The following is a 26,891-nucleotide window of genomic DNA, read 5'->3' as shown; positions in this document are numbered from 1 at the left end:
TGAAATTATGGCTCGGCGCCTGTGGCTCAAGCGGCTAAGGCGCCAGCCACATACACCTAAGGTGGCAGGTTCGAATCCCCAGCCCGGACCCGCCAAACAACAATGATGGCTCCAACCAAAAAATGGCCAGGCACTGTGGCGGGCGCCTGTAGTCCCAGCTACTTGGGAGGCTGAGGGAGGAGACTCGCTTGAGCCCAGGAGTTGGAGATTGCTGTGAGCGTGATGCCATGGCACTCTGCCCAGGGGGATAGCTTGAGGGTCCATCTCAAAAAAAATAAAAAAAATATCTGAAATTATAAGATTTCATAACTTAAGTTCTTGCTATGAGAACTCCACAATATAAAGCCAAATAAAATTAACTCACATTTTCCCTCTAAAACCTCCAGAAGAAAAAATTACATCTTTTGTTTCTGGTGCTAACAACAGGAACTCTCATTTCCCTAAATCCTTTTCATACACTATTTCAATGTTGATAATAAACTAAGATTATGTATTTCAAATTATACAGGTACCACACACAGTACATTCTGATGTGTCCTGGGGCTACTTAAAATCAAGAAAGCACATATGGCTCATTAGAAAATTTGGGGAAAACATTCTTTTATGTCCCAACAAATAAGAGTGTTACAAAAAAATTCAAAGAAATGTATGGTTGATTCTTAGGATTAAGTGTCCAGATTAAGCTTTTACTCTTAGATTTTATTTATAGACAGATTCATTCATTCAGTCCATTATTTTTATTATTATAGACTTGGAATCTAGTACTAATTTTGTTGCTCAAATTGTTCCAGCTTTGGCCACTGGGAGCGCTTTCTGTTTGGTTCCTATATCCCAATAAAACGCCCTTATGCTTTTCCTTGCTTGAACATTTCCTTGCTTTTAGACACCGTAAGGTACTCCGGACTCACCTTGATTTTCTCTGCCTCGGCCCTGGAATCAGCCATTTCTGCAAAAAGCGTGGTTCCTTAAGAAAAGAATGATATTAAGAAAATCTTGACTTGATGTCAAAGATTTTTGAGTTATAGAAAGATGCCTCAAGCCTAAAAGCATTACCAGGACAAGAGGAGGAATTGAAGAGAATGCTAAGGAGGAGAGTTTAAAGGAGTTAAGATAAAAGGAGACACAAGTAACAATAATCCAGAAGGTGCTGAGAGGTCAAAAAGTCTGGAAATCATGAAAATCAGCTGAGTGGAAAATGAAGGAAATGAAACAATCTTAAGCATAGTATAAATATTTAGATGGCAAAGAAAGGGACTATCTAGAATATGTTTTTATTATACTTAAAATGTATTACACTTAAAATGTTGAGTGTTAAAAACAATTTCCCCTCCCGCCCCCAAAGCAAAGCCACTGTGTTAATAATGCCCTCCTGGAAATGAAACCATTCAGTGGCTTGGAAGATCTGTCTCAAGGCCACCTCTGGGGCAAATCCAGGGACAGGACTATGGATTATCAGGGCAAACGTGACTTAGCGAGGCAGGGGACACTTTAAAAAGTTTTATGTAAGTAATAAAAAATATTCACAAGTCATTTCCTTAGTAATTCTCTCTAAAATCCTTCTTGAACTCAATATAATATTCAATGATCCCTTATAACATCTTCACTCCCCTTTTTGGAAAAATTCTAAAAAGAAAAAAAATCAAATTCTGTACTGTTTACATTTTGCAAAGATATATATCCCTAGCATATTGTTTAGAGCAGCTAGGTACTCTCTTACAACCTCTTTATTCTTGGACTGAGTCCATTGCCCATCCTCAAGTCTCCAGCAGTCAGTAAACAAATCTCCCCGTTCTGTTACAATGCATCTAATATTTGCCTGTCTTCTCCTACTACATCACCTAAACCCTGCACATGTAAAATACTGAACCGGTATTTTATTATATTTCATCATACAGCCCTAAATTTATCTTTTCACTTTCTATTCTCTTACTCCCAACTACACCTGCCTCATTACTTTTAAATATGCACTCTCTTTGTCCCCAATCTTCTTCATCCTTCCAAGGCCTATAAAGACTATCTTCATTGCATACATATATACGAAATAATTTTGTGAAAGGGTAAAACTGTTAACAGATGTGGGCTGAGTCCTAGCTTGGCTCCTTAATAGAGGAAACAGAAAAAAATTAGATAAATGTGGAAAAACATTTTATTAATATTTGTAGTAGAATTCCTTTAAGATGAGATTTTATCAACACCACACCTTAACCAAAATAAGAACTGTCACCAGAGGGAAAACCTTTTTCAAACTGAGGATAGCCATGTTTGGTTTAGTCTCTTGCACTCTTTTTTTTCTTCTGATTTCTTCATAAACTCAAGCAGGCTTTCTTGGAATGTTAGAATGACACAAATCAACCTTATGTAGTAATAGAAGGAAAAAGAGACCCTTTATAATGGCAGGTTTTTTATATAAAGATCTATGAAATGAGACTAAGAATCAGTAAATGGAAGAAACAGAAGTCACCCTCCTTCTGAATTGTTATTAATGGTATCAGAAATGGAATCTGAAACCTACTTCATGCCTTAGAGATCTTTCAAAACCCTCAGCAAACTAAATACTCTTATTTTAATTTCTCTCCTATACACATTCTTTTAAGTAAGATATAAAGAAAGAACTGACCTCAAGATAAACACATTTATCCATATACTTTTATATAGCATTTTAATTTCTATACAGAATATGAAAGAATCTATGTTTCTACAAAGATTAATTTTAGATAGAATTCCAGTAAGCAATCTGCCTATCATCAAATTTAAACTTTAGATGTCAGCTACATAGGCTTACCATGTTGCTTATAAAAAGTAGGAATACTGTATATTTTTCCATTAAACTACAGCTTTAAATTGTTACATTACACACTTATGATAACAAGTAGTTTTCTAGTTATCCTCCTACCCTCTACATCTTTTCATATATATAGAATAGTAAGTAATTTCTTGTAAGACTTTTAGACTTCTAATTTGAGATTAAACTATGGGATGTTAAAATAAAATTTCCAAAGAATTTCAGACTTGTTAGGATGTTAGATAATAGGGCACCTACTCTATGTTTATTTCCCAAAGTTAAAGGTAATACTTCTCAGTAATAACAACATGCCTTGTTTACTTAGCGCTCACTGCCTGTGAAGAACTATACATAATTTCTCATTGGATTCTCACAATAACGCTGTAAAGACAGATAACTATTTCTAGTCCCATTTTTTATAGGACAGAAAACCAAGACCATGATTACATTGCTATTAAGTGACGGAATTGGGATCTGAACTCAATAAGCTGAATTTTGAGTTTGTACTTTGTGCCATACTTCATAACATTTTAAACACAAAAAGGTGTTACTTTGGGGTAGTTATGTGTTTACAGAAGGGCAGATAAATTGAATTTAGTGGCATGAATTTAGTGCCAATTTTGGCAAATGGATGAGACTGTAACTATGATAAAGCTTCTTATTATGACTGTTTCTGATCTATTATTTTTATAAACATCCGCTAAATTTCAAATTATTCCACAAAGCAAGCACTATTTCAGAAATGTTAATGCAAGTGAAACAGGGTAAATTATTATTTGGGGCATTACATTAACATTTGTCTCTTTTTGTTTGGTATTTGATTTATGGTTTATAGATTAGGTATGAATATGAATTTACTTTTATTTATGTCAGTCATGATTACTATGCTCCTTCAATCTCAGAATTCCCAGCTTTCTGCAATTCTAGAAAGTTCTCTGCATTTCCCTACAAATATTGTCTTTCCCCAATTCCATCTCTTTTTTTGAGATTACTACGCATATGATGGATGCTCTCTTTCCTGGCTCTATGCCACGTACCCCCGCTCTCATTTCTCCCCTCCTTCTCTTTGTTACATTCTATATCATTCCCTCAAACCTATTTTCACTAATTCTCCTTGCAGCTCTATCTGATCTGCTGCTTAACCTACTAGACTTCAATTTAAATATTTTTCAAACCTTCCTGTTCTTTATTCACAATGTCCTATTTTTACCATTTTCTGTTCACCCTGTTATAATTTTAATAATCTGAAAATAAACATAGTAATTTCTAAAGTTCTTAGGGTAATAATTCTAGTCACATGTATTTTTATTGTTTATATATTTGTCATTTTTCATTACAAGTTCACCTTTAATAGAGACTGTATATTTCTATAGGAATCCTATGTGGGTTTATGAAGTTTTTCTTTTGTTTTTGCCAAGCTCTTCTGGGATATCACCTGCTGTGAGATATCAATATGGTACGAGGGATTTGACACTTTCTGTTGCCTTTAATTTCATTACATGGATGATAGTCAATTTGTAGTATAAAAAAAACTCTTCACTTCAATGCTGCCTCACAATGTAATCTTTATGAAGTCACTAAAAATTACAACTAGGGATTCACATTTAAGTTAAAATTCAGGGCTTAGCGCCTGTAGCTCAAGCGGCTAAGGCACCAACCACATACACCTGAGCTGGTGGGTTCGAATCCAGCCCAGACCCACCAAACAACAATGATGGCTGCAACCAAAAAATAGCCAGGTGTTGTGGTGGGCACCTGTAGTCCCAGCTACTCGGGAGGCAGGGGAATGGCTTGAGCCCAAGAGTTGGAGGTTGTTGTGAGCTGTGACTCTACAGCCACTCTACCCAGGGCGACAGCTTGAGGCTCTGTCTCAAAAAAAAAAAAAAAAAAAAAAACCTGGGGCAGCACCTATGGCTTAAAGGAGTAGGGAGCTGGTCCCATATGCTGGAAGTGGCAGGTTCAAACCCAGCCCCAGCCAAAAAAAAAAAAAACCTCAACTACAGAAACCTTCCATAGAAGGCAAAGTTCACACATATTCTGGCAATGATACCTTATACCTTCTTATTTAAAATCCTGCTAAGAGGATAGTAAGTTTCCTTCTCTCTCTTTTTATAAAACTTCAATTATGAGAGACATGCCAATTTCAGAAAGCCTGAATTCAGAAAGATGAACGTGTGTGTGGGGCCAGGCACAGTGGCTCACACCTGTAATCCCTGAGCAGCACTCTGGGAGGCTGAGGAGTATGGATCCTTTGAGCTTAGGAGTTCGAGACCAGCCTGAACAAGAGAGAGACCTCCATCTCTACTAAAAATAGAAAAATGAGCTAGGTGTTGTGGCAGGTGCCTATAGTGTCACTTAGGAAGCATGAGGACAACTTGAGCCCAAGAGTTTGGGGTTGCTGTGAGCTATGATGACGTTACAGCACTCAACTCCAGAGTGACACAGTGAGATTCTGTCCCAAAAACAAAAATAAAAAGTGTGTATGGAAAAATCTTAAAACCAGGAAAATGTAATATGTAATATATGAGGCAGAAAGCAAGCTTTTAACTTAAAATAGTCATATCTCAGCTGCCTAGAAGGCCACATTGTATCTATAGAGAACAAAAATATGGTCTTTCCTACAAATAAACTAGATAAGAATTCAGATCATTAGAAGGCTGCATATGCGCACTTGCAATCAAGGTGATAACTACCAGATAAAATCACATCTGCAATACTGGGGTGAGTTTGAGAAGATAAATTCTCTAACGGACAGCATAGAAGTTGGGAGCCTTTTTCCTTATTTTTATTGCAGAACAAGTTACCTTCCAATTGACTCAAGCTTTCTTTAAGTATGTTTACTTTAACAGAGTAATAGTTATATCTCACTCTGTACATAGTTGGTCTTTTCTTTCAGATGATTTTGAACAGCTCTGCTTTGATTTACTGCATGAGCTTATCATGTAACTCTCAGAAGACAACTTTATTTCAAGTCACTTGTCATCTATGAACACATACACACACACAGTACCAACTACAAATAAAAAAAAGATTTCTTGAATATAAATAAATTTTACTGCCTTTAATCACAAAAGTCTAAAGTAAAACTAAACTTTATATGATAGCAAACATAGTATGATCCAGTATAGTTTGTTGTGGTTTGGCCGGTGCCAGGCTTGACCTGTCACCCTCAGTATATGGGGCCGGAGCCCTACCCACTAAGCCAGAGGCACCACCCAAGTGGAGTTTAAAGATCAATGCAATCAAGAGTAAGAATGTGCTAAATCAAAATTACAGTTAAAAGACAGGTAACAACATATGCTGGCCTGTATGTGGAGAAAGGGAAGTCCCTAAAAGTATAAATGAGTAAATCCACTATGGAAACAGTCTGGCAGTTCCTCACAAAACTAAAATGGAAATACCATATGATCCAAAAATATCACGGCTAGGTATATGCATATATGTCCAAAATAAAGGAAATAGTATATCTAAGAGATATCTCCATTCCCAAGTTTACTGCAGTACTATTCACAACAGCCAAAATATGCAATAAACCTAAACCTCTCTCAAAGGATGAATAGATAAAGAAAACATGGTGCATAACGGAACATTGTTCAGCCATACGAAAGAATGAAATTCTATCATTTGCAACAATATGGATAGAACTTGAGGACATTATATTAAGTAAAATAAGCAAAACACAAAAGGACAAATACTACATATTCGCATTCACATGTGGATGCTTAAAAAAAAAAGTTGGTCCCAGGCAGCGCCTGTGGCTCAAAGGAGTAAGGCACTGGCCCGTATGCCGGAAGTGGCGAGTTCAAACCCAACCCCAGCCAAAAACTGCAAACAAACAAACAAACAAAAAAAAAAAGTTGATCCCATGTAGCTAGAAAGCAGGATTTGAGAAGAGTAGTGAGGAGGGGGAGATAGAGGTTAATGGGTACAAAAATAAAGTTAGAATTAAAGTCTAGTTTAGCATTCAACAGTATAAGAAGATGAATATTAACAATAACTTATTACATATTTAAAAATAACTAGAAGCATGGAATTGGAATGTTCCTAACACACAGAAATGATAGATGCTTGAGGTCATGGACACTCCAATTACTGTGATTTGATCATTACACATTAAAAGCTCACCCCACAAATATGTACAATATGTATATATAATACATGTAATTATTTATCATTTATAATACATTTTAATGCAGAAATTAAAAATAAAAAGACTAAAGATTTGCTAATATTTCATTCATTTTTTTTGTTCTGAAACATTTTTAGTTATATAGGGAAATGTAGTCTCTAGACTCATAAAATGTATATTAGTTTCATAGACTACACAAGGAATTACTAGATTATAAACTAAACAATGAAGCACCTGAAAGAGGGAAAAGTATAATGAAATATGCAGTCCTTGACTTAAAGGCAATCTATGTTGAAGAACACTCACTGTGGCATCATGAATTTTTTCCATTCTGCCAAACAGATCTGCAGTAGATACCACCACCCACATCATCAGGAATCCCTCTCTGCCACGATTGCCTTGGGCCTTCCTGAACTTCCGCTGAGGCAGCTGCCTAAACCCTGAAAGCTTCCACCTAGCCAGCTAATTTTCTTTTTCAGTTACTAGAATTTGGGTGTTCAGACATATTATGGATTTAAAAAAAGATAAGACAATTGTCATGGGCTAGTCTAAAAACCAAACCAGTATTTAAAATATCTATCTGTGAGAAAGAATTTGAAACTCTAATTTACCAACTTATATTCAAATTCCTGGAACTCATGTTATTTGGAAGCTTAGCTATAAATATATCCAGGCTGAAAAACCCAATTATTCTCCTTGCTACCTACAAATGTTTACAGACAGTTCAATTAATACTCGCTAACTTAAATTTCAGATTGAGCTACTTTGGGAAAGCCTATAAAAAGTGTAAGTTAATAAACTACATGATGAAAAAATTTTGTTTTGGAACGTTAACACCATTTAGAGGCCCAATCTATCTGACATCTCTCTCTCTCTCCTTCTCTAAAATCACCATTTAAGAATTCATACATAAAACTGTGAGGAGTCCAAGAGACTAAAAAGATTTAGAGATTCTCTGACTTCACCTTGTTCTAAATTTTACAATAATCCTAGATGCCCTGCTTAGGCATTAAAAAAGCCAATTTTCATATAAACTCATCACCTGTGATAGTATTTGGGGGGAGGGGCTGTACCTTTAAAACAGGTGGTGTTACAATTCCTAGCCTATAATAGAAAAACACATCAGCAATCTGCCACCTCTCTATAACCCTCCCAATCAGGCCACTCGAAGCTTCTTTCTTCTTTGTTTAGCCTATCTGGCCACTGTCCAAAGGCTAATTTTAAAACTTCAAAAACTACATATAGTTTTTACATAGGGATTGTTTTTGTTTCTTGTTGTGAAAATTTTAAAGATTCAGGTCAGCTACTTTAAAAATACATGAGACTTTATTTACTTCTGCATGAAGTTTATTAATTTCTGAACTGGAATACAGTCAAATATTTAAAACTTGAAACTTCAGTTTACAGTATCCTCAAGCAAAAGGCTATATGTATAATGATTCTTTAAGACACTGAACAAGTGAACTAGTAGAAGAGGAAATTAAAAACTGTTAAATATCACATTTACAATAAGACCGTATTCTAGATATTATACACAAAATGTACAGAAAATCAAGATTGTGTACAAATATATTATTACATGGTCGAAGGACATATATTTGTGCTATTTAAATTCAAGGCCAGAGGCTAAACATTTAAGGATACTTAAAGACATCTGTATTTAAATGTAATGATAACATAATAAAGCAAGTATGAGAAACAAGCCCAAACACTTTCAGCCTCAAATTTTGAACCTGAATAGGAACATTTTTTATTTCCTAAGTAGCTGAACTTCAAGTAGATTATGCAAAATAGTCAATTCAATTGCATAATGCAGAAAGATTGGGATATAATCAACAGGTATATTTTACTTTTCAAAGTAATTGCTCAAAGCCACTTTCACTTATTCATTGGGAAGTTAATGGGAAAAAACATGCTCTAATGTCATTACTGTAAAGTCGAGCTGAACCGTTATTTTATTAGAGAGAAAGAAAGAGGCCGGTTTCTAGATCAATTCACAAAAACTATCCAAAGTAATATGCTCATTTCAATGTTGAGTTCTACCCCTCCTAACAGTTTTGTTACCAAAGAAGAAATTTCAGATTAAGTTAACAAAATGCTACCGCATTTACTATGTTTTTCATGTAATACCTTCATTTAATCAATAAATCTTAGGTCAGTGACTAGTAGGCTGTAAGCTCCACCTGTTTAGCCATTGCTATACTCCTGCACACTAACACATACATAATAGCCCTTCTTACATAACAGGTGCTCAAAAGATATTTGTTGAAATAAGCCAGTCTTTCAATTGGCTATGCTGTTTACTGCTACTCTTTCTATTTATTTTATTTCAAACAGAATTGATATCTAAAAAATATGGAATTTTTCTTAAACTTCTGACATTTGCTTTTCTATTAACAAAATTTTGAAAAAGCTTTCATTTTTCTGGCTCAGCACCCACAGCACAGTGGTGATGGTGCCACATACACCTAGGCTGGCAGGTTCAAACTCGAGCTGGGCCTGCTAAACAACAATGACAACAGTAACAACTAAAACAAAAAATAGCTGGGCGTTGTGGTGGGCACCGGTAGTGCCAGCTACTTGGGAGGCTGAGGCAAGAGAACGGCTTGAGCCCAAGAGTTTGGGGTTGCTATGTGCTGTGATCCACAGCACTCTACCGAGGGCGGCATAATGAGACTCACTCCCCCCCCCCCAAAAAAAAAACCTTTCATTTTTCCTTTATTTTATTCTATTTATTACTTAGGACAGAACACTTTGACATTATTTTTTGCTTATCTATTCCACAAATGTGCTGAATATACAGAGATTTAGGTCAAGAAACAATGCATAGCCTAAAGCATCAGAACTATTAACTAAAATACCAATCAATTAGCTTCAGGGCTCATAGTCTACATTTTTCTATTTGTCTATGGAAGGGAAGACAGACAGAAACACATAGCAGAGGTGGAGTTCTGGTTTCTCCTCATCCCTTCCTTTTTTCCCATTAGCCATCTATTTATGATATTACATACAATTGTATCTTCTCTATTCCTAAATATGTACCTTTCATTTACTTCTTAAACAAAAAGAAAAGTTGCTATTTCAAACATGCATGCTTATACTTTTGAAAATGGCCATTATGAACAATACTTTTTACTTAATTCTGACCTCAAAGATTTTATTTCAATGCAGCAGTTTTCAAAATGTGGTCCAAAGAATCTTGTAGAGTATGAAAAATGAGGAAGTGTTGGTGATCATTTTAGTTTAATAAGGTAAAAGCAATTTTGCTGAGAACATTAAGACATTATATGCCTTTTCACCCTCATTCTCTCTAGAATAGTGGTTCTCAACCTGTGGGTCGCGACCCCTTTGGGGGTCTCCTGCATATCAGATCTTTACGATTCATAACAGTAGCAAAATTACAGTTGTGAAGCAGCAACAAAAATAATTTTATGGTTGGGGGACACCACAACATAGCAACTGTATTAAAGGGTTGTGGCACTAGGAAGGTTGAGAACCACTGCTCTAGACTAACTGGAGAGTTTTCCAGAGGACGTATGACGCACCATACCACAACAAAAGGAATACAGAAGCAGATGTGAGAATTCTTTGTCATCAAGCCAGATATTAAACAGTTTATAAAAATACAAGCAATGTTACTCTTCTCAATCAGTATTTTTGTCTTAGAAAATTTACTTATTTTCCACTTAAAAATTGTCAATGTAATTATTATATTTTTGTTTAAATGAATTCATTAAAGGTAAATTAAATTTCAATTTTAATTTCTGATATGATATTGATATATGTAACTTACACACACAAAAAGAACCTGTTTAACGTCCTCAATAATTTTTTTTAAAGTATAAAGGAGTCCACAAAACAAAAAGTGTGAGAATCACTGCTTTAATGAACAGCAAAGAGAAAATAAGGTCCTTCTTAGCTGTTTAGATTTTACTTGAAACAGGAAAATCATAAAATGGAAGGTAATTCTAATCTAAAGTATTATTTTAAAGCACTGAACTTACCGTTATAAGTTATTCTTGGCTTTGTTAAACACATCACGAGATGCAAATCCATTTCATCTGAGGGTACAAATTTTGAGCATACAGGGCACTTAAATCCTAAAAAGTAAAAGAAACCCAAGTTACTTAACTATTCTCAATATCCTACTGTGGTTTTTAAAAAGCATAAACAAGCAACAGCATTTCAAACTTCAGTATTATATTTACAGTAGTGCATTACAGGTTGATGTGGAACTCAAGGTGAGAAAAGAGTTTCTGTCTATAATGCCTGACTTATCAGTTTATGATGATCACCTCATCTTCAAATAAAACAAGTACAAATGAGAAGGGTGTGGTCCACTACAAAATCCCTGCATCTCTTTCTCATGTGGTCTAGTTATTCTCTTACTTCTAATTTTTTATATTATGATTTCATGTTACAGCTTTGTAACCTGACCACACTTGTGGAAATTACCTTTCCTAGCTCGGTATAGTATACATTAAGTCACAGATTTTACAGCTAGACAGTACCTCAGAAACTATTCTACCCCAGCAATCTGTTAAAAAGATTATCTGACAAGGAATGTGAAGCCTTTTAGAACTGCAAAAACAGGTCTAGAATTTAAGACTCCTGACTTCCCTTTTAATGGTCATTTTGTTACACCATACCACTGAAGTCATAATGCAAACAGAAAATAACATCAAACCAGGGCAGGGTTTTGCAGTCAATTTTGACACTCAAAAAAGCTGCTAGTTTCCTACAATTCTCAATCTGCACTACTAAGTATTTCCCTGAAGTACTGCATTAAAAAATAAAATAGCATAGTGAAGAAGAAGATATTTTATGTATTCAGGTTTAGCTTGCCCTCCTCCCTCACTTGCCAAGGTGAACTGTCCCATCCCAGGTTCCTTGCTGCTTAGGTAGTCATTTTATAAACTATACTCTGGTTCCATACTGGCCCATTGCTCCCTCTCCCACTCCACCACACTCCCTAACCTGTTTGGACGCCTGATCCAGACAGACAATTTATTGTTTGGCTAGGGATAAATCAGAAGTAGAACAAAAAGATGGGCTAGACCTATCATTTTTCTTCTTAGAAATATGAATAAGAAACACAGTAGACTACACTGGCAAGCAAGCAAGAACTGAAGCAAAATGGTCAAATGCAGGTGAGAGAGAGACTGGAGTGGCCATGATGGCTTAGGTATAAGCTGAACTTGTAAGAGAACAGGGTAAACCACAGGCAAGCACAGGAAAAAAAAAATAGGTTCGTGCAAGAACCTATTTATTCCCCATGAGCTCATGGTATAACAGGTGTACAGCATAGCACACAGGATAACCAATTAGACCCCAGAAAACATGGAGGTCCCAGAGCAGAACTGTAGACAGAAGCAGAAGCACTGTGAGAGACAGTAAGACAGGTGGTGACAGGAACTTTCTACACATCTCTAGTTCCAACACGCGTACTTGTTCTTAGGACTGTCCTCCCTTTACCATGACGTGAAATGCACTACAACGAAATGCATCAGACTCATCCAAATGCATCAGACTAGAATCGCACCTTATACACAAGAGATTGGGAAACAGGTGTTGGCATGGCCACTTACCCAGGTACTCAATTTCCTAAATGAAATATATGACTTTGAACACTGTTTTTTCAAATCATATTAAATGCATTTTAGAAGAAAGAAGGTATGTTTACTTCAACTTCTTGAAAACCACCAAAATGAAAAAAGGAAAAGAGGACTGATTGAAAAATAAAACTATAAAAACCCATAATAAGGCCTTTCAGCCAGAGACGCCATCTTCCAGTAATTCACCAAAATGACAAACACAAAGGGAAAAGAAGAGGCCCCCGATACATGTTCTCTAGGCCTTTTAGAAAACATAGAGTTGTTCCTTTGGCCACATACATGCAAATCTACAAAAAAGGTGATATTGTAGACATCAAGGGAATGTGTACCGTTCAAAAAGGCATGCCACACAAGTGTTGCCATGGCAAAACTGGAAGAGTCTACAATGTTACCCAGCATGCTGTTGGCATTGTTGTAAACAAACAAGTTAAGGGCAAGATTCTTGCCAAGAGGATTAAAGTTCGTATTGAGCATATTAAGCAGTCTAAGAGCCGAGATAGCTTCCTGAAATGTGTGAAGGAAAATAATCAGAAAAAGAAGGAAGCCAAAGAGAAAGGTACCTGGGTTCAAGTGAAGCGCCAGCCTGCTCCACCCAGAGAAGCCCACTTTGTGAGAACCAAGGGAAGGGAGCCTGAGCTCTTGGAACCCATTCCCTATGAATTCATGGCATAAAGCATATAGCACACAGGAGTACCAGTGGACCATGCTTTTAGGTGGAAGAACCTATTTACTCTCCATGAGCTCATGGCATGACAGGTGTACAGCATAGCACACAGGATGACCAATTAGACCCCATGTAACAGTGATACAAGGTGCTGGAACCTATTTCCCATGAATTCAGAAGTCAATCAATGCTTTGTCACATTCAATGGCAAGGTGCCTCCCTAAGCTACTGGAACCTCTTCCCTATGAATTCATGGGATGGTAGTTAAAAATGATAGCCTACTGCTACAGTAAAAATGTTTGTTGTTCGTTCACTACAAATGTGATTTTTTTTTTTTGCCGCAAAGAATTATTAAACCAAATTTTAACGTATCCTAAAAAAAAAAAAAAAAAACCATAATAAGTTTCAGATCAAATACAGTGAAACTGGTGAACTAGTGAGAAGACATACCCAAAGGCAGCAGATTACAAGGACCAACTAACAAATCCTTTGCTTGAAACTTTAAAAAGATACTTCCTTGAAGTTAAACAGGCATAAAAGGGCAAGAGGTAACCAACTTTGCAGCTATGGATCAGAATCATCTGAGCAATGGCAAACAAATTCTAAATCACAAACAAAAATGCAATATTATGAACGTAATAGCCTCACCGAGAGCCATCCAACCACCCACAAAATAGAGCCTAAGGAGATAAACAGCATGCACAAAGAACCACCTGGCTTTCTACTTAAATATAGTGAATTAAACATATGTATTTCTCTCTCCTCCTCCCCAAAACTACTAAAATAAAAGTAAATAAAAATGATTTAAAGAAGAACATGAGAGGAGTCAGCAACAAATAAGATATAAAAACCCAAATGAAGGAATTAATAGGACTGAGAAAACAGATAGGCTATGTGCCTAAAAAAATAAAGATGCAGGAATCTGTAGCTCCATAAATTTCTAAGGCGATAATGATGCATGAAGAAAAAATCTAGATTATTTAAAACACTTAATACAAAAACATCCAACTGGGCACAATGGCACTCTGGGAGGCTGGGATGGGAGGATCTCTTGAGGCCAGGAGATCAAGACTAGCCTGGACAACATAGCAAGATGCTGTCTCTAAAAGCACTAAAAATAAAAATAAAAATAAAAATAAAAGAAAGTATAGCCGGGCGTTGTGGCGGGCGCCTGTGGTCCCAGCTACTTGGGAGGCGGAGGCAGGAGACTCGCTTGAGCCCAGGAGTTGGAGGTTGCTGTGAGCTGTAATGCCACGGCACTCTACCCAGGGGGACAGCTTGAGGCTCTGTCTCAAAAAAAAAAAAAAAAAGAAAGTAGCTGGGCATGGTTGTGAGCACCTGTAGTACAAAGTACTCAGGACATGGAAGCAAAAGAATGATCTGGGCCCAGGAATTTGAGATTACAGTGAGCTAAAATCAAGCTACTATACTTCAGACTGAGTAAAAGAGTGAGACCATGTCTCTAAAAGAAAAAAAAAAAAAAGGCAGATTCCCCATGACCCCAATCTATAACACACAGCCAAGTACCTATCATACTCTTAACAGAGCTGCAGAGTGGAGGTTTACTATGGAAAAAAGAAAAGAACCAAAGAAAATTCAGAATTAAGGACACTAGGCACAAAAATGGGCAAGAAAAAATAAAAGAGGAGAATAAATAAAGATCTGCAAGCTATAAAAGGTCCCTCCTCTTTACCCATTAAGGAACTGGTAGATTCTTCTCTTGACAGGTTTCACAGAATGAATCCTTGACTATTACTAAGCCCCAGCCTTGTTTATCAACTAGTTTTTTAGTGCCTCTCTCAAGCATTGTGCAAGAAAAGAAAAAAATTATCATGGTAAAACACTACAGAAGCACATTCAAAAGACATATAATAAATTTAAAGTATCTGCAATACATGTATCAAAAACCAAAAGATAATATCATTAATATACAGATGTTCCTTGATTTACAACAATATCCTAAGTCAAAAATGCATTACATATGCCTAACCTTATAGCTTAGCTCAATTTTTATTAAGTTGAAAATATCCTAAATTGATGATGCATTTAGTATACCTAACCTACCAAACACCACAGCTAAGCCTATTCCACCTTAAACATGCTCAGAATACTTTCAATACAGTATTCAATAAATTACATTGAGATACTCAATACTTAATTATAAAATAGGTTTTGTGTTAGATAATTTGGCCCAGCATTGTGAAAGATTATCATACTACACATTATTAGACCAGAAAATATTTTAATTTTCAAAATTCAAAATATGGTTTCTACTTTCATATTGTTTTTAAAACAACTGATTTTGAAAATCATAAGTCAAGCCATTGTACACTGTGGACACTCTAGATAAAGAACTCTCAAAATACAGTAAAATAAAACCAAATATTATCAGAAAGACAGACAAAAGTTCTAAACAGACATTTCACCAGGAAAAAAATTAGATAGACATATACCCCTTAAATAACAAAACTATAGTGTGTGAATAAAAAAAGCACTATCTTCTTAAATTCTTTACATTTCCATACTCTCATTTTAGTAGTTACAGGAGGGAGAAGAGAAAAATACATGTCCGATTCAATGTGTGTGACTAGGTGATTCTTGTTCAGACTGTGTCCTTTCCACAGGCTCTGCTTTACACCTATACTGAGATAACATTTCTCATCCTAGATCGGCAAAGACTCAAAGCTTGACAGCACACCCTGTTGATGAGGCAGTAGACAAACAGATACTTTCATACGCTGCTGGTAGGAGTGCAAAATTGTACGATCTCTATAAAGAGCAATTTGGCAATATCTAACCACACTACACGCATACTTATCTCTTCTTATCCAGTTCTAGGAATGTGCACTGAAGATATGCCTCCAATAATACAAAAAAACACATATACAATAATTTACTGTGGCACTGTTTGAAATAGCATAATACTGACTACAATTTAAGTGATGACACAGAGATCTGGTATGTAAACCATGCTGCATCCACACAATGGATATACTATGCAGCTATTAAAAAAAAAAAATAAGAAGAGCTCTAAACTGACAGTGAGTGATTCCCAGGCTATATAAATGAAAAAAGAAAGTAAGGTTCAAAGAAATGAATAAACTATGCTACCTACTGTGCAAAGAAGAGTAAATAAGAATACACGTACATGTGTCTGTGCACACAGAAGGAAGGAAGGATAAACTTCCAGCTAGGGTTTACACATGTTATCCTTGGGTGGCAAGGTAGTGGTGAAAGACACAGAGGAGGGAAGATGGTACTCATGAGTATACATTTTAACAAACTATTTGACTTTTGGACAATGTTAATGATTTACATATTCAAAAATAGAAACAAACCAACAAGGATTAGTATAAAATCTCTACCTAAATTAAAACAGAAACGAAAGAACCTAATCTATGTGTCGAATAGATAATCAAAGAAACATACCCACATACTTCTTAGCTCTGTCCACTGGAAGCAATGACATGCTAAGAGCTATAGGAAGACCCAGCCCCCAGATATTAGGTTTCTAAATTTTATTCCCCCACATAAACAAACCAGATCTCCTTGGAGAAATGGCTGCTTCTAGTTTGGGGCAGGGAAAGTGCAAGTCACCTAGGATATTATGTGGGTCTACACCAGACTAGGGGTGTAGAACCTGCAGCCTTAAGGCCACATGTGGCTTTCTAGGTTCTTAAGTGTGGCCTTTTGACTGAACCCAAATTTTACAGAACAAATCCTTTTATTTTTATTAGTGTATGTTTGTCCTTTGCATTTTTATTTTTTTGGCCGGGGAGGGGGTTTGAACCCGCCACCTCTGGCATATGGGGCTGGAGCCCTACTCCTTTGAGCCACAAGTGCCGCCCTGTATTTTTATTTTTAAATGAATGTATTTAAAATCATTCAGAAGGAAGTAAGTTTTAATGAAATACTACTAACAGATTGACCAATACAATTAGAATATTAATTAGTAAGCCATAAGGGCTAACCTGACAGCTGCTACAACTCATGCTCATGATTTAGTTTTAACTTCCCTACCCTATCAGTACCACCACCACCACACAAGCCTGGTCAATGAGAGCTTATGGAGGTTTAGTACACCAGTCTGTTATCAGCTTTTGACAGTGGTGCACTGTTTCTTTTTTTTTTTTTTTTTAGAGACAGAGTCTCACTTTGTAGCCCTCGGTAGAGTACCGTGGCATCACAGCTTACAGCAACCTCCAACTCCTGGGCTTCGGTGATTCTCTTGCCTCAGCCTCCCAGGTAGCTGGGACTATAGGCACCCGCCACAACGCTGGCTATTTTTTTTCTTGCAGTTTGGCCGGGGCTGGGTTTGAACCCACCACCCTTGGTATATGGGGCCAGCACCCTACTCACTGAGCCACAAGCACCACCCACACTGTTTCTTTTTGAGGTGGAATTTATGAATAGTTGTACAGCTCAACAGTATACAGTATTTTTTAATTCTGTTTGCTTAACAACCCATCGTGTCAAAGACCAAGAGAACACTGAGGATTTTAATGAGGATTGGGAACTGCAATATTATTTTGTTTCTGCTAAAGGTAAGATAATTTGTCCTTACCTAGTTGATAACACCAAGGCACCTAAAGAACTACAGATAGAATTGAGCTCTCCGTAGATAACATTTTAAAGTCACGGTCTGATGCTTAGAAAGATCCAACTGTAATATGGAAAAGTGCAGAATGCCCATACCTTGGGCAGCATGCCCAAAAAATGCTTTCTTGGTTTATTTACCTTCTCCTACCTAACCCAAGTCACAGTGCCCTTGAGGTGACAAATGACTGATTACCCATTTGGAAGATCAACTGTTAACTGTGGACCTCCGCACTACAAAAGGCAGACACTACAAAGTCATTACAACGTTAGTTAACTTTAAAGTTAATAGTTTTGCTTCTTGAAATTAAGTGCATAGTAGTTACATTTTTAAAAAATAACGTACATATTCAAGTATATCTAATTGAAGTTTCTTAAATGTGGCCCTGTTTGATTACAGCTAAATAAATACAGCCTCCCAACATGAAAAGGCTCCTCACCCCTGTGCAAGACTAAGGAAGTGCTCAAAAACTAACATGGACATACAAAAAGGCACAGAAGCCAGTTTGACAGGGCTTTTCTTGCCAAATTTGGATAATCTGAGAATCAAAATAAATAATGACATAGTAAATTGTAACACATTAAAATTTGAAAGAATGCAAAAGTATGTATGTATAATTATACATTCTAAAAGTATAAACCCAAGATCACTTAACTAGGAGAAAAAGGTATTTTATAATGAAGTGATTAGCTGATATCACCTTAAATAAGGTTCAAACTTAATATCACCAATAAAAGGGGAAACTGACATCATGTACTCCCTGATGCGATGCACTGAGGACACATGATACCTAATTAGGAAGAAATTTGGGGGAAAAGCTTCCAATATATAAGACAAACACCAAAACAAACAAGCCAGGGGAACTATGATAAAAGATAATGCAGGTACCAGAAGAAAACGTCAACATCACTAACCACTACCCTCTAATTTTTATAAGATTTGTATTTACTGGAGGTTTTTAAAAATTATTTACTTAGTTCCTATTTATTTGTTTTGGTTTCCATCTTTTATGTTAAAGGCTTTCTCCCAAGCTTCAAGTATCCTAATAATTCAAGATGACATTGCCTCCATGGAATAAGAAAAAGAGGCCATAAAATTTTAAGAACCTAAAGAACACTCTTGAAAATTTAAAGTTTCCTAGAAAAATTCAAATAGATAGTTGGAATATTAACATGAGGTAATAATGATGCTAAGTGAGGATAATAACAATTAAATTTCACTATGTAATAGGAAATATCTAAGCACTTTGGATGAATTTATTCATTTATCCCTCTGAAATAGGGAGAAATATTCTACAGATGAGAAAAAGAAAGGGCAAGTAAACTTGTTTAAGATTATACAGCTAGAAACTGGCAACACCAAAGTTCAAACAAGTCTTCTGGCTTGAGAGCCTAAGTCCTTAACTATAATTCACCACACAGCTTTTTCAATCTCTCAGGTAGTAGAATCAAAAATCAAATAGAAGGTAGATAATAAAATCAGACCAATCTAAGTGTTCTAACATCCTACCAACCATAAACACAGAACTGAGGAAAGAGAAAGGAACTATCAAAGAAAATGTATTTTTCCAAACTGAAATTCTTGAGTATATGGACTGAAAGAATGTACATGAAACAAATGAAAACAAACAATCATACCAAGGTACATTACACAAAACAACAGAGCACAAGAGACAGAAAACAAAACTAAAAGTTTTCAAAAAGGAAAAAGATAAGAAAAAGTATTTAGAACAATTTCTGAGTTTTTTTTTTTTTGCCTTCTGGAGAGTCTAGGTTCAACTGTTTCAGAATCAGAATGGTATCAGTCTTCTCAAGAGCAACATGTAAAGCTAGAAAACAAATGAAGCAGTAAGTTCAAAATTCTGAGAGAAAAACTTACTTAAGAGTCTTAGACTATGTGACCAAACTACTACATGTTCATACCTAACTGATAAATACATATTTTTCCAGACAGTCAAAGCATCAAAAATTTTATTTCTAGGCTGGACGCAGTGGCTCACGCCTATAATCCTAGCACTCTGGGAGGCTCAGGTGGATTGCCTGAGCTCACAGGTTCAAGACCAGCCTTAGCCAGACAGAGAAAGACCTCATCTCTAAAACTAGCAGGGCCTAGTGGTGGGCACCTGTAGTCCCACCTACTCTGTGCCTTTGCTCTTGATTAAACCAATATGTTTTGTTTTTTCTTATTTTATTAAAAATCTCCTCATCCCTTTAAGCCCAGATCAAGTTTCACTATCTCAATGAAATCTTTTAAGACAACTGAAAACCAAAATGTCCTTCTCTGTTCTACTATATTCCTTTTATTGGTAATACTCATTTGATATATCATCTACAATATTTCTATGTAGATCCTATCTTCCAAGTTTGATAATATATATGGGGCAGAGATTGTATATTATTCTTCTACATATCCTATTCAAACACCCTATCCAAGCATTCAGCTGGACCAGGGGTCCTCAAACTTTTTAAACAAGGGGCCAGTTCACTGTCCCTCAGACCCTGGAGGGCTGGACTGCAGGCCTTGGGACGAGTCAGCTGCTAAGCAGGACAGGCAACGACAGCAAAAACACCCAGCGGGCCAGATAAATGTCCTAGGTGGGCCACACGTGGCCCATGGGCCATAGTTTGAGGATGCCTGAGCTAGACTTAGAGTCAACACAATATTTAAATTACTAAATGAATTATATAGTTGCCCTGAGTAAGAGTGGCACAATTAAAAGCACATTAGGGAATTCTAATTACTGGTGATTATAACTATAATTAGTATTAGCAGAGCTCTAAGCATTGCTTGAAAAAAAGGCATTGCTCTTTTTTCAAATTCAGTTTAAAGGTACAATTGTTTTAAACGTGTCGATAAAAAGAGAGGTTAATAAATCAACTTCCGTAAGCGGAGATGTTGAACACATAATGTGTAACAAAAGGTCATAAGTGTAAAATAAGCAAGATTTATCTTTTTGGCTAGGAGGATCTGTTCAAAGTTTGGCAAATACAGAACTACCTGTTATGGAAAAACATCCCCGGAAAATTTAAGTTAACTAATCTACATATCTACAGGTAGAATCAGCTGCAGATTACTTATCTTCTACTGTAAGGGAAAAGATGCTCAAGAGGCCAAAGAACAAATACCTAAGTAAAATCTATACTTTATAAAAATAACTGCTACCTAATAAGAGACAGAAATATCTCTAACAAAATTAAAATGGCAGAATAACAAATGTTCCAATAACACAAAAGGCAGAACAGATTTTAACCTTGTTCAGGAAAATACTTTACCAGACTAAATACCTCCACCCCCAGAGTGCTAGGATTATAGGTATGAACTCCATATCTGGCTGAATAAAACAATTTTTAAGTGGAAATTGTAATCTAATGTATTTTTTGTAGTCCCAGAGGCATTAATCTGCCTTTTATGACACACAGAAGTCACTCAAATATTTGAATGAATGAAAGGCTAGCCAAAGAAGTGGGTTCTTTAATGTTACATTTTTGCCTGCTAAAATGACTTATTCATGTCTTACAAAGCTTCTTTAAATAGGCCCTGAAGGTGTCTTTGTTTTTTGTTTTTTGTTTAGTGGCCGGGGCTGGGTTTGAACCGGCAACCTGCAGCATATGGGTCCAGTGCCCTACTCCTTTGAGCCAGAGGTGCCGCCCACTGAAGGTGTCTTTATAGTGGAAAAAACATAATCTCCTTTCCCTCTTTTGGTCTTAACCAAAAACAAAAAACAAACAAAACAAAAAATACCCTAAAAGATCAGACATTTTAAAATGTTTTACACTATACATTTAACAATGCCCTCAATGTTATTCAAAAGAGCTACTTCTCCACATTTGCCGTAATTATTCCTACAATAAATAGACTATTCTGAGAACATAAATGGACCCTATGGGAGCAACTACTCTAATCTCATCTCACAGATAAGAAAACCCAGTGAGTTAAAAATTCTTGCTAACTCTTATATAAAACTAGTCAGCAGTAGAGCCAGAAGTAGGATTCTTTTCATGACATTCTGCAGCCCATTCACCTCTTTGCTAGATGTCTCTTATAAGCACTTATACCCAGTTTTACAATTTGCAATACCTTACAGATAAAAATGTTATAAAATGGCAACCATGATAGGGGGTCTATTTTGAGACTGTTTTCAAGGTATATCCCTAAGATATAGTGCCAAACATCTATCATGAATGGTTAGGTTTAAGAACTGATACTGAAGGTCAAATTTGAGCTCTTGAAGGAAGTGTCCCCATTTGTACTCTGTCAAATGATATATTGCTTCTTTTTAAATATGTGAACAATTTTTTTAAATATACAAAAAATATGAAGAATAGTAATAAACCCTTATGAACATATCACTCAGAATAAATAATTATCAATGTAAAAAAAACTGATACTGAATTTGATCCTACCATGGATTTTGATTTGTTCATACATGTACTTCCTATATTTGGGAACTATTCAAAAACTCAGAGAGATTAAGTATTTGAGATCTGGTAATTCCCCTATTCCCACCCAACTGAAAATATTTTACAAGTACTGTCATAAAATGTAAGAAAAGCATGCATTTTTATATCTTAGGCACATTTGCAATCTTACAAATAACCCTGCAAAGACACCCCTCTTTTTGCTCTCCTAGCCTATCAATCAACTTTCTGTCAATTTTTTTAATCTTCCCTATCCTACTACCAAAAATATCCCTTTAGCTATATTTCTCATCCTATGTTCTAGTTTTTTGATTGTCTAGATTAGTTTAAATATATATAACCTACAAATCTAACAGACTCGAAAACCTATAAAAGACTTGAACGATAAGCCACAATTGACAGAAAATGCTTCCCTGTCACTGTAATTTCCATGTGCCCCACGAAATGTATAGAAAATAATTATGATAATGAAAATTACAGATTGATTATAAAGGTCATCTTGAGCAAAATGGGTATTTCTCTTCCTTGGGAAAACAAACAAGAATTTCTCCTTTTAATTTATTTGAGTGAATGAAGAAATTAAGTCCATTTTACAGAAGAATACCAAATAGGATACAATGCAACTGCTCTTACCAAACAGCTAAAGAAGGGGAATACAAGAATCAAATTGCTACCCAGAATGTTAGAAAAGCCAACTTAAACTATGATAGCATAGGACAGGTCAGCTCTCACAGAAAACTAAATAAAATCTATGTGGCAAATGCAAAGTGTCTTTAATTTATAATATGAGACAGGATGCACATAATAAAACAAGGACCTAAGAATCAGTGGGCCTTTTAAAATCTAATATATTAAACATCTTCTGCTACTAAGGGGCCCTTAAAAAGGTCACACATCACCACTGAAGGAGGAAGGTAGTGAATGAGAGTACAGAATGACCAAAGGATAGTCACAGGAAGGTTACACAGTTTTTACTCCTCACTAATATGAAACAAGCTCACTGTAGAATAGGAGAAAGATGCTTCAACACCAAGGATAACAGTCTCAGCATTCTTGGGGGCAATTTTAGAACTGAACTACAAATGCAAGGCACTTCTGGAACTGAGCATGAGCTTCAACCGCAGAGTCTATTTGTTTATTTTCATAAATAGGACAAAAGCCTCTGCTTTGGAAATTTTCTTTCAGTTGGGGGGCAGGAAAGGGCTAAGAGTGGAGGTAATGGCATTTGCTCTGGGAATTCATAAACTAAATGGAGAAATGCACTATTGAACGACAGCTTCTCATCAAAGATGGTCCTAGGAGAACCAAAACATACAAGCCATGTTAGTTTTGCCACGGCCTTGGATTATACTGTATAAGTCACTATGAAAAGGGAAAAATAATTTAAGCCAACTATGGATTTCAAAATAACCATACAACAAATTCTAACCACTATAGTTACTATTGACATTTAATGGTGTAAGGATGGTCATTCTTTATAGTAAAGGATAGAGAATTTTTTAACTCAAGTTTTCAGTTAACGTCAAGCTGTCTCTCTGATCTCTGGCCTAGCTTGCTAGCAGGCACCCTATAGAGTTCCCTTTTTATAAACCACTGAAAAGAGCACACAGAAAGGAAATTCACCAGCTCAGTGTCTTTTAGTATTTGTTTTCTAGCCTCAAGGATTCCTGAGTAGTACTAGACTAATAATAGAGCACAAGGGCATCAGTCCTCAGGATCAGAAATACCTGTGAAAAGGCTTGTCTCCAAAGCAAGAACAGCTGTTTATCATCTAGCTATTAAGAACCTGGAAGGAATGAAACAGAGTCACAGGCCTTTTTTCCTCTTTGCCTCTCTTAAATTTATCTAGCCACCTGACCTTAAGGATGGCGTATGTCCTTTCTTTCTTTGGGATGTCATGATGTCTCCCTGTTCTCTTTTTCCCCATTCTCCTTCCTTCTCTTAGTCCCCCTCACACCTTCTAAGGAGATAAAATAATTTGATTTTTTGATACAGAGTCTTACTCTGTTGCCCTGGGTAGAGTGCCACAGCATCATCTTAGCTCACAGCAACCTCAACCTCTGGCTCAAGCAATCCTCTTGCCTCAGCCTCCTGAGTAGCAGGGACTAAAGCACCAACCATGACGTCCAGTTAGTTTTTCTATTTTTATTAGAGACCAGGGTCTTTTTCTTGCTCAGGCTGGTACTGATCTTCTGAACTTAAGGGATCCACCAGACTCAGACTCCCAGAATGCTAGGATTATAGGCGTGAGCCACTGTGGTGATAAAATGAATTTTATACTTTTAATCTTAGTCTACAGAAATTCTTTCTCAACGTGAGAACACCTACTGAACTTTCTACTCAGACACTGGCTTGAAGCAAAACAACTAGGAAACACGGCAAAAATTCTCATTAAGCTCAATGTCAGAGAGTATTTGCTTCTAAATACACATTTTCAACTCACCTCAGTTGCATAAAATATAAAACCAAAGACTGATAATGAGCTCCAGAACCAGAGTATCAACTTGGGTGTAGCCTACATGGCTTGTAATTGTTTATCAACTGTTTGATTTTTGGCATATATATAATTCCTATCACATTATAAAACACATATATTACTCCTGTCATATTTATATTTATCGTGTTTTACATGTAGCTACTCTGAAAACTATTTACTAAAGGTTCATTAGAATTATACCGAAACTCTTGCTTCTCTAAAATTTAAGTGAAAACAAAACTACTGCTTTTATTATGTAATAACCAGGTAACAAATTCACTAGACTTAAAATTTATTTAAGAGCTTCAGGTGCAGTTATAATCTTTTTTTTTTTTTTTTAAGCCTCCCTTCAATAGTTCTTCTTCTTTTTTTTTTTTTTTTTTTTTTTTTTTTTTTTTTTTTTTTGCAGTTTTTGGCTAGGGCTGGGCTTGAACCCACCACCCCTGGTATATGGGGCCAGTGCCCTACTCGAGCCACAGCGCCCCCCTCAAGTGCAGTTACAATCTTAACAAAACTATCAATCAAATATCATTAGAACTTTCAAATAAAAAATACATATATATTTTAAATAATTCTGAACTAAAAAAACAAAGGAACAATTTTAAAACCTATCTTCTTCAGGTTTCACAACAATACACCTATTTACTTCACAGAATTATGCCAAAGTAGAGTACTCAGTATTTATTGACTGAACAATGTCCTACCTCTAATATATCCTTCTTGACAAATCTGAAGTGTTGTTTATTTCTCTCTTCAGAATTTTTCTTCTTAATGCTCAAATAAACAAAGACAGCTCTGAACAGCTAAATGACTTTTTAAAAAAAATTTAAATTACAGTTGGGGATGTAGAGCAACCCATTTGAGACCCCTTCCTTTGTTATTGGAAGCTTTTCTATATCCTCTAATAATTAAACTATTTCCCTATTGCTTCAAAAAAAAAAAAGATTGGGGATGTAAAGAAAAAATAAGAATCTCAGGACCCTCTGAAATTCATTATGCCAAAAGAAAAGAACTAAGCCTTGATGAAAATATTTCAAATTGTATATAAAATCAGCACAATGTACCCCATGACTGCATTAATGTACACAGCTATGATTTTAAAAAAAGAAAGAAAGAAAAAGAACTAAGCCTGAGAACTGAGTCACACAAGCACTACCATCCTCTCTCCAATGAGGTACAGGGGGTCCTCTTTTAATATATATAGGTGCTTAGAAAATGGCTACGACAGGATTTTTCTTTTTGTACTTGGTATGGGAAGGAGAAAGAATTGTGGTCTTGTTATACAGATAAACCTCACCAAAATAGCCATCAGGAAATGTTTTTATTCAGACCTTTAAGGGTGCCAGACTCTTGCTGACCTGTCAAAGAGCAAATATGTAAGGCCTGGTGGCATTTAACAAAGATTCACTACAGATGCAAATCTACCCCTCAACCTTCTCACTTAGATAGCCTTACAGAATATTCCTGTTTGTCTACAGCCATCTCAAAATATGACAAAGAAATGTTATTTGAGTTCAAATATTTATTTCCTTCAGCCCCCACAAAGTCCTTCAAGAAATGCAGCCCCTATAAATGAGAGCATGTCAGAATAGGACTGCAACCTAAATGGACTCTTAAATGTCAATTATAAGTTTATCTCCACAAAAGCAAATCAAGAAAAAGATACACATCACTCTTCTACTCACCCTGAGAAAATCAAAACATTGACTACTTCTTCTACTCCCTTGTTTTGATTTTTCATTTTTGTCTTATGTGTTGAGACAAGGTGAAAAAAAATTTGAGCCTGTCACTCAGGCTAGAGTGCGTAGTGTCATCACAGCTCACTTGCAGCCATAACTCCTAGACTCAAGTCACCCTCCCAGCCCCAGCTTTCTGAGTAGCTGGGACTATAGACATGCACTACCATACCTGGCTAATTTCTCTTAGTTTTCTGTAGAGACAGTCTTGCACTTGCTCATTCTAGTCTCCTGACATCAAGATATCCGCCCATTTCAGCCTCCTACAGTTCTAGGATTACAAGCATGAGCCCTTGTGCCCAAGCCTGTAAAAGAGGTGAAGGTCTAAAAACGGGCAAAATGTTTTATGATTTGACTCTTTAAAGCCACCACCCATTTGGGGAATTAAAACTTGCATTCCTTCTGGAGGCCAGTAATCAAAGGACCAGGCAAATGTTCTTTGCTATTTATTTTCTAGCATCTTTTTTTTTTTTT

At 36.1% G+C, this 26,891-nt stretch overlaps 1 protein-coding gene across 1 annotated transcript in view; it reads right to left on the bottom strand.

Annotated features, from left to right (window-relative positions):
- Positions 1 to 26,891, bottom strand: part of ZNRF2 (zinc and ring finger 2) — a 98,531-nt gene that overhangs the window by 27,391 nt on the left and 44,249 nt on the right. Inside the window, exon 2 of the mRNA XM_003788548.2 lies at positions 10,916 to 11,011. Within this exon, the coding sequence (XP_003788596.1) occupies positions 10,916 to 11,011 (96 nt within the window). The remainder of the gene's footprint in view (positions 1 to 10,915; positions 11,012 to 26,891) is intronic.

Source organism: Otolemur garnettii, unplaced genomic scaffold (assembly GCF_000181295.1).
Source record: "Otolemur garnettii isolate 467f Iridium unplaced genomic scaffold, OtoGar3 scaffold00028, whole genome shotgun sequence".
Taxonomy (NCBI): Eukaryota; Metazoa; Chordata; class Mammalia; order Primates; family Galagidae; genus Otolemur; species Otolemur garnettii.
Note: the sequence above shows the minus strand (reverse complement) of the source record. Positions and strands in the feature narration are given on the sequence as shown.